This window comes from Euprymna scolopes, unplaced genomic scaffold (genome assembly GCF_053919585.1).
Source record: "Euprymna scolopes isolate OS-2025 unplaced genomic scaffold, ASM5391958v1 sca18, whole genome shotgun sequence".
NCBI classification, from domain to species: domain Eukaryota; kingdom Metazoa; phylum Mollusca; class Cephalopoda; order Sepiida; family Sepiolidae; genus Euprymna; species Euprymna scolopes.
The window spans coordinates 144,584-153,829 of record NW_027633191.1 but is presented as its reverse complement, the minus strand read 5'-3'; the positions used below and the strand labels follow the sequence as shown (position 1 = coordinate 153,829).

The window sequence follows — 9,246 nt, the reverse complement described above, 5'->3', positions numbered from 1 at the left end:
TTTTAGTCAACAAATAAATAAATTTAGTAATTTCTAGTCAGTCTTGATTTACAAAATTGATTTGTAGTCAATAAAATATTAGTTACCAGTAAAAAAATGCTTTTAGTTAATAAGTATTTTATAGTCAATAAGTATTGATTGTGTCTAGTAAAAAAAATCGATTTTTTAAACTGAAAAATATATTAATTATATTATTAATTATAAAAAAATAATTTCTAGAAAGTAAATATTTATTCGATGAAGAATTAATAGATTTTTCAGTTTAAATTTGATTTCTACTCAATTAATGGATTTTTCAGTTTAAAAACGTCATTTCTAGTCAGTAAATATTAATTTCTAGTTGATGAAAAATTGACTTATAGTTTTAATTTCCAATTGCAAAAGAATTAAATTTTAGTCAATAAAAAGTATATCAGTCAGTAAACATTGATTTCTAATAAAAAAAAATTCTAGTCAGTATATTCTAGTCAGTATATTCTAGTCAGTCTAATAAAAAAAAGAAATAAATTTTTCATTGACAAAAAAATCAATATATACTGATATATTGATTTTTTGTCAATGAAAAATTTATTTGTAGTAAAGAGAATTGATTTTTACTCAGTGAAAAATTGATTTGCTATCAGTTTCTAGTTAAAAAAAATTTGATTTGCTATCAGTTTCTAGTTAAAAAAAATTTGATTTTTAGTAAATAGAAAGTAATTTCTAGTCATTAAATATTGATTAAAAAAAAGAAAAGATTTTGAGTCAATAAAAAGTTATTTGTAGCCAATGAAATATTTGGTTCTAGTAAAAAAAAAAAAAAGATTTTTTAAACTGAATTTTAGTCAGTAAATATTGATTCTAGTCATTGAAAAATTGATTTGTTAAATAGTTTCTGTTAAAATAAATTGATTTTTGGTCAATGAAAAGTAATTTGAAAAGTATATATTGAAATTATTATTTACTGACAAGAAATTAAAATTTATTGGTTAAAAATTTATGCTTTATTGACTAAAAATCAGTTTTTTATTGACAAGAAATCAATATTTATTGCTTAGAAATCAATGTTTTATTTGTTAGAAATCAATATTATTAGCTAGAAATCAATATTTTATTCACAAAAAATATGAATATTTTATTTACTAGAAATCAATATTTTATTTACTAGAAATAATTTTTTATCGATTGAAATCGATAGCTATGTTTTTTGACTAGATATCAATTTTTTTTTATTAGAAATCAAAATTTATGGGTTTAGAAATCAATATTTTCTTGACTAGAAATCAAAATTTACAAGTAAGAAATAAATATTTTATTTACTTGAGATCTATTTTTATTAAGTAGTTATTGATTAGAATGAATATGAAGGCAGTTTTGACTGCAATGTCAATCATTTGGTCATGGTTTTTTGGAAAGGTACCTGCTGAGTATCAGGATGCTTTTCCAGGAGAATGTATCTGGAATCTGTACATCAGTACCCTCCCTTTGAAATTTAACAGGAAGGGAGTTTTAATATTTTCCAAGGCCTGGATTGGAAATATTTTTTATTAATGGCAGGTGATCCACTGTTACCAGCAAATCTGAACATCCATCAGGATTCCAGTCTGTACCTCTGTATGATAATGATAAAATTGTCGTCCTAAATAAGATGACATGATTCCATTTCCATTTGATGAAAACCGGTTTTCTTTTTTTGTTGCAGTTGGCCTAATAGCTATAAGAGCCTTCTACCATGTCTGAAATGTTCAACGAGCGAGATTGGAGATGCACTGCTATACAACTCATGCTCTCTACCAAATCAAGTTATCACAACAGAACCATTGCCAGCACCCTCAAAATGCAAATCTGGATGGTTCAACTCTTGAGGGCACAGCTCACTGAAGTTTCCGGCCACAGTTATAGTCTTTGGTGTGGTTTCAAATGAGGGCCACATCATGCCACCTCATATCTTCGAAGTCAGTTTGAAAGTTAACATCAAAGTGTATCTGGATGTGCTGGAGAATCTAGTGATCTCTTCGTGCAATCAGGTGGACGCTGGCAGACCCGACGTGTGGCAGCAGGACTTGGCACTAGCCCACAAATCTAAAGAGACCCAGGCGTGGCTTCAGAAGGAGTCATACAACTTTTATCACTGCCATCCCTCCTCTCTCAACCTGAACCTGCTGGACTACTTCATTTGAGAACATCACCAACATGACCTCTCACAACACCAAAGCCAACCTGATCACTGCCATCGGTTGACATGACCACCATCCTTGAACACTAAGTATTTACTGTGCTTGTGGAAATGGCAAATAGTTTTGGACCTGCATTGAGGCTGAAGGCAGCTACATTGAATAAGATACCTGAATTGAAACAATGCACATTCTCCGTCAGTAACAGGAACTTTTTTTTTTTGACCCATGACATGTTGAGACAACTGGGAAGCACTTCTTTTCTTAGCTTGATATTTTCCTTCTGAAGCTCGAGAAGTTGATTCAATAGATGCACATGGTGTTTGGTAGTGAATTTTACAAATTTTCATACTTTACAATGTTGATCCTGTTTGCCATGTTCAGTGAGAAATGTGTCCTTCCAACTTGTTTAAAAGATCCATACAAAAAGCAAATAGTCCATCTGTTCTCTATCAGGGGAGATTACTCCTTTCTTTTATTAGGAGCAAATGACTTTTACCTATGCAATCATTATATGAGATCAAAATATAGAATATGTTATAGATTTATAGTGTTAGATAGAAAAAGCAAAAAACAGTGAAAGAAAAAAAACAAAGAGGAAAAGTGAAAAGGACTGGAGATAAGAGATCACTAGCAGGAGTCTTGACTGGGAGTAAATAAGGAACTGTGTGCGATCACTCCTAACCATATACTACTATATGGCTGTCCAGCTGTTGTCTGGTCGTACAAACATGATATTTTAATTTATGCAGATTGCATACGTATTATTATAGAATCAGTCCTCTATTGATTATTATTTATTACAAGGAATAATTTGCCCAGTGGACTAATTCACAAAAAAGTAATAATAATAATAATGATTCATCAAATTCCGTCTGTGTTTTTTTTTATAATATCACATCAGCTGATATTTGGGCATCACGATGAAAAGTCACTTCTGATTAATGTTTAGTTTTAAAATATGCAAACATGGAAATAAAATTAAATATAACTTACATTTGTATCCCTTATGCTTAGAAGCAAGAACCTAAAATTTCATAATTATCAATTAGGAATATATGTATACAAATATATAAACATAAGATAGAGAGATTGGAGTTTACCATAACTAAAAGAAAGTTTAAAACATAAATGCTTGTTCAGCTTCGATCTGAAAAAGAAAAAAAACAAACAAACAAAAAAAAAATCAACTATTATTATAATAGTAATAATAAAATGTATTTGTTGAAGAATATAAAAAAGAATATAAATGTTTTGTTTTATATATATATATATATATATATATATATATACACACACACACACACACACACATGTATACAAGCGTCCTTTCTTCACATATAACGGACTAAAATCAACAGTTTCAATCCTTTTTTGTAGATCCATTTGAGGGAGCACCTCTAGAAAATTTTCAGGATTTGTTTAGAATTGTGGTCCCTTCAGGAATACAGAGTAGGTAAAACAGATTTCCAGTGGTTATCTCCCTTGGCAGATGTCTTCAGAATTAAACGATGTTGAAAAGAATTTTTAAATATTGCATTTGTTGGTTTTACAAACATTGTTTAAATAAGTACCATATTAACGTCTTTATTTTTATTTCTGAAAAATGAACTAAAATGATCACATTTGTAACTCGACGAACGAATTAGGCAGCAAAAGTCATCTGGTTCTTTTGCCAAATCCTACCACTCAACAGAATGTATCCTTGATCCAATACAATTATCCTTTTTTTCTGGCTGGCTGTGGTAGATGTTTTGTTCAGTTCTAATTACCCCCCCCCCTCTTCCAGGCCTTGCATTGAGGAGGAGTTCATTGATAACTGCTTAAGATGGAATGCTGACACAGCTGCTTGGGCAATTCTTAAAGGGCCAGAATACACCACATTGTGTGCTGGCCTCCATCTTCTGGCCTGGTGCTACAACTTTCTACAATAAGAAGGAAGTAATTATAAATTGCCAAACGTGCACCAATGTCTTGAAAAAATATATATGAGTAGTTGCAAATATATATTGCTCTTTGGACACAAAAAGATAGTGTCAGGAAGGCATATAAAGAGACTACAGTTTCTCCTCCACTTTTCTTAAAGACTTCATCATAAAATGAATACACAAGGTTGGTGTTTATATGTATAACCTAAAATAATAAAATTAGAAAATGAAAAATACCGGGTAATTATTCATAAAATTTTTTTTTTTTTTTTAATCAGTATGAAAATTAGAAATCATTTGGTTATTTGGAGCATGAGGCACACAGTAAATAAACATCAGATCCAGTTTTGGAAAACAGGCCTTTGAACACTGTGCCAAAGCAAAGTCAGTATCATTCTCTGATGTTTGTGGTACCTGAAGTGGAGGAGCATCAAGGTTATATTTCTTTAGTGGAAATGGAACTTATGGTTTTTGCAAGGTACTAATCAACACATTTTTAATCTTGTATTTTTCAATGGTATCCATTAGGTTAGTCACACACACCTTTACTCTCTTGGAGAAATGAACACAAGAGTCTGAAAAGAGTTCATCCACAAGATCATTCCCAACTTCCTTCTCTAACTGATTGTTGCCAACATTCTAGTAGGAGCTGGAGACCTGAACGGCAATAATCAGATGCAACCTACTTCTTCAACATTATGTCAAAAAGTGTTCAGGACCATTCTCTGACGTGCCTTAAGTAGAAGTGTACCAAGATCATATTTTTTAGTGGGAGGGAAACTTTTCTTGGTCATTGTAAGTGATTTTAATTAATATTGTATCAAATTAGTTCTTGTGAACATTTTGCTTGGGATTCCTATTTTATGGCATACGTTTCTAGGGTGAAACAATACTGCAAATGAAATAATACTGCAAATGATTCAGTGTATATGATTAATTAAAGTTGATATTTTTTACTCATCACTATATTTTTACTGTATTAGTGAATAATTGATCAAAATCGATACAATTGACTATACCGAGTTGAGCCCCTACCTTACAGTTTTTCAATGGTAGGTCACACATACCTTTTTTTGTGGAGAGATGAGTATAACAAGAGCACAGATGTGCTTATCCATAAGTTCCTATTTTCTTTTCTTCTACCCATTTGGTGCAAATGTGCTGCTAGTATGCAGCTGAAAACCTGAGCAGCAACAATCAGAGGCGACCTAACAGTACTATTATGTCCACAAGTAGTTAGTCTTTGACTATGGAGTTGGGATTGGTTGGCCATATCATGTGACCTTGATCAGAGATGGTTAGAGACACTGTACTTTCTTGGGAGGAAGACAGCTCAGCCAGAATGGGATGATAGCTCTTACAAGGACAAGTAACATACAGAGAGAATGGGGGAGATGGGATAGTGGTTCCAAGCATGGAACTTACGGAACAACCAATTATATTCAAACTATCCCACTTTCTCAGTACTAAAATTATACTTGAGTCTTCAATCAAGTTGGCCTTGGGCATAATCAGTGCACTATCAGACCTCTGTACACCACTGCAACAGTAAATATTTTAACGATTTTAAGAAGGTAAGAGAGTAACAACTGTTGTACAAGTTGGTAACAGAGATTATTTAGATCCATTTATTCCAGGAGAGACCACAATTTTAAAATGTGCCTTTTTCTTTTACTTTATCGATAGGGATATTAAATTTCTTGGTCAGTTTGTTTTGTTAGTTTTCCTTCAACAGACTTTTTTTGGCAAACCAGAAGAATATATGACTCAAAGTCAAAAGTAAATGGTGTTCAGTTAGGTTCAGTTCTTGATATTAAAATTCAACTGTAATATAACTCGTGATGAGAGCTTCAGTTTCCCAAATGTATTAATTTATCAAATTTTTAGGTGAAAATACAGAATAATTTAAAAGCTCCCTCCACCCCATGTTAAGAATGGCTTTCTAATCCTTTTTGTAAATGAAATTATTTAAAATAAAAATAAACACATTTATATTTTTTTAGAAAGCCATTTTTAATGTGGAAAGAAGGACTTTCTTAATTATTCTGAACTTTCATCCAACAATTTAATAAGTTAGCAAATAAAAATTAGCACAAAATTTGGCAAGCCAGAAGAATAAGCAACCCAGAAGAGAAAGTTCTTAATATCATAAACTGAATCTGAGAGAACACCATTTGCTGCTTATTGAGTCAATTATTCTTACGATTTGCTGTCTTTTTTCTACAAATGTGTTCATTAAAAAACAGTTTTTTGGTGTTATTTTGTTTGTTTGTCTGGCCATGTGTCCTGCCAGTCAGCACACCCTATAGAATTGTACAACGTTTCTTTTTATTGTGGTGGAAATCGTCTCCAGCCGGCACAAGCATGAAGCCGCCACTGGACATACGGTCAGCCTTGATATCATGCATAACCCGGGCTATGTCCTCAAATGTATCGAGAATGGTCTTGTTGTCCTTAATTGACGCCTTGTAGACGCCTGACAGCATGCCGTCACATTCCTCTTTGAAGTTCTCTACATCAGCGTCTGTCACTGCACTCTCCGATTCATCATCACACTCAATGCCACAGAGAAAGATCTTAGCACCTTCTGCGTTCATGACGACATCCAGGATGTACTGTGAGAGGATTGTGAAAGTCTCCCGTTTCTCGCAGCTGTAACAGAGAAGGGCAGCATCGGCACCTCGGTAATAGCTTGAACCAATAAAACTCATTCTTTCCATACCACCTGTGTCCCAGAGGGTCAACTAAAAAAATAAAAAACAAAAACAAACAAGATAAGTATCAATCACAAATATGCATTGTATGTGTGTTTTAACATTTATCCATCTAGATGATGATGATAATAAAAATAATAAAAATAAGTAAAGAAAAGTTACAGCAGATCGAAAAAGGGACAGAGAATGAAATCAGCAAAGAAACCCTAAAAAAAAACTATAAAAATTGACAAACTGGAGAGCACCAGGTCACATGCATATTGGTTAAGAACATTCACAGCACTAAATGAAAAGCTAATTCAAAACCTGAAAAGATGTATTCGCAAAACAGACATGCCAGAATGGATGACAAAGGGTAGAACCACACTGGTACAAAAAGACACAGTAAAAGGAACCATCCTCAGCAACTATAGGCCTATAACGTGCTTACCTACAATATGGAAAATATTTACAGCACAACTGAGAACACATTTACCATTTCTTTAATAATTGTGGACTGAGGAACAGAAAAATACCCCCCCCCCAAAAAAAAAGGGAAAAAGAAAAAGAGGAACACATGATCTACTATACGTAGACCAAAAGATCATGAAGGAAATTAAATATATAAAAAAAGAATATAGCCATGGCATGGATCTATGACAAGAAAGTGTGTGACAGGATCTATCAAGCATGGTTTTGAATGCCTGAAAAATACCAAGCAAGATTATCAATTTGATTTAGAATGCAAAAAAAACCATGGAGACTTGAACTGACAGTTGATGGATACATAACAGTGATTAAAATACAAAGATGTTTTCCAAGATTCCCTAACACCATTACTGATTATCATAGCTATGATGGCCCTTAACAATATATTATGATAGTGCCAAGCTGGATACAAGTTCACTAATAAAGATTTAAGAATGAACTACCCGATGGATGAATGTTGTAAACATTAATCCATTCGCACAATCTGAAACTTTTTGCAGGAACCAAAAAGGAACTAGAAACATTAATAAACATAACCACAATCTTCAGTCAGAATATCCGAATGGAATTCAGTATGGAAAAGTGCGCCTGCTAGTTATAAGAAGGGGAAAACTGGAGACAACGGAAGCCATGGAACTACCAAACCAAGCAGAGATGAGGGCTCTAGATGAACATCACACCTACAAATATTTGCGATTTCTGGAAGCAGACACCATCAAAACAACAAAAATAAAATAGAAAATTGGAAAGGAATACATCAGAAAAACAAAAAACTCATAGAAACTAAACTATGAAGTAAAAATCTAATAAAAGGTATAAACACATGGGCAGTGTCACTAGTAAGATACTATAAACTGTTTATAGGTTGGACCAAAGAAAAACTGAGGTATCTTGATCAGAAGACTAGGAACTTATGACCATGCAAAATGCACTGCATCTAAAGGATGATGCCTACTGACTATGTGAAAAGGAAAGTGGAGGAAGAGCACTGATTTGTATAGAAGACTGTGTGAATGATATGAAAAAAGAATTAGGAAAATATATAGTGCAGAACACTGACAGGATAATTAGCACAGCAAGATATACTGAAAAAAATGAACAAAACAGAAAACAGAGAGATAAGGGATAAGACGAGAACAGAAAAATGGGAAGAGAAACAGCCACAGCTATTAGGATGACAAAAATTGAGACGAATAAAAACACTTGGACATGGCTACAAAAAGGAAACTTAAATGACGAAACTGAATCCTTAATAACAGCGGAACAAGATAGCACAATAAGAATCAAACATCAAAGCAAAAATTGACAGAACATAGAAAACAGCAAATGCAAACTCCATGAACAAAGAGACAAAAAGATAAACCATATAAGCTAAAGCAGAAGATAAAAAAAGACATGATCAAGTGAAGAAGGAAGTATACTGGCAATTATGCAAGAAACTGCATCTTGACCCAGACAAATGGTCAAAACACAAACTGGCAGCAGTACTTGAAAACGAAAATCATAAAATCTTATGGGACATGAACGTACAAACAGATACACCCGTCCAAGCAAGAAGATAGGATGTCATACTTAACAAGGCTAAGTTCTGCCAAATTGTAGATTTTGCGGTTTCACAGCACACCGAAGACGAAAAGCAGAGTCAATACACAGATCACAAGATGAATATCAAGAAGATGAAAAGCAGAGTAAATACACACACCACAAGATGAATATCAAGAAGATGAAAAGCAGGGTAAATACACAGATCACAAGATGAATATCAAGAAGATGAAAAGCAGAGTAAATACACAGACCACAAGATGAATATCAAGAAGATGCACAGCATAGTAAATACACAGACAACAAGATGAATATCCAGAAGATGAAGAGCAGAGTAAATACACAGACCACAAGATCAATATCAAGAAGTTGAAGAGCAGAGCAAATACACAGACCACAAGATGAATATTAAGAAGATGAAGAGCAGAGTAAATACACAGA

General features: G+C 33.1%; 1 protein-coding gene across 1 annotated transcript; it reads right to left on the bottom strand.

Moving 5' to 3' along the window:
• Positions 1 to 5,686: 5,686 nt before the first annotated feature.
• LOC145273800 (ras-related protein Rab-4A-like) lies at positions 5,687 to 6,850 on the bottom strand. Its single transcript, XM_080127134.1, has one exon. The coding sequence runs from the start codon at positions 6,799 to 6,801 to the stop codon at positions 6,385 to 6,387; it is 417 nt and encodes a 138-aa protein (XP_079983260.1). The 5' UTR covers positions 6,802 to 6,850; the 3' UTR covers positions 5,687 to 6,384.
• Positions 6,851 to 9,246: the final 2,396 nt, after the last annotated feature.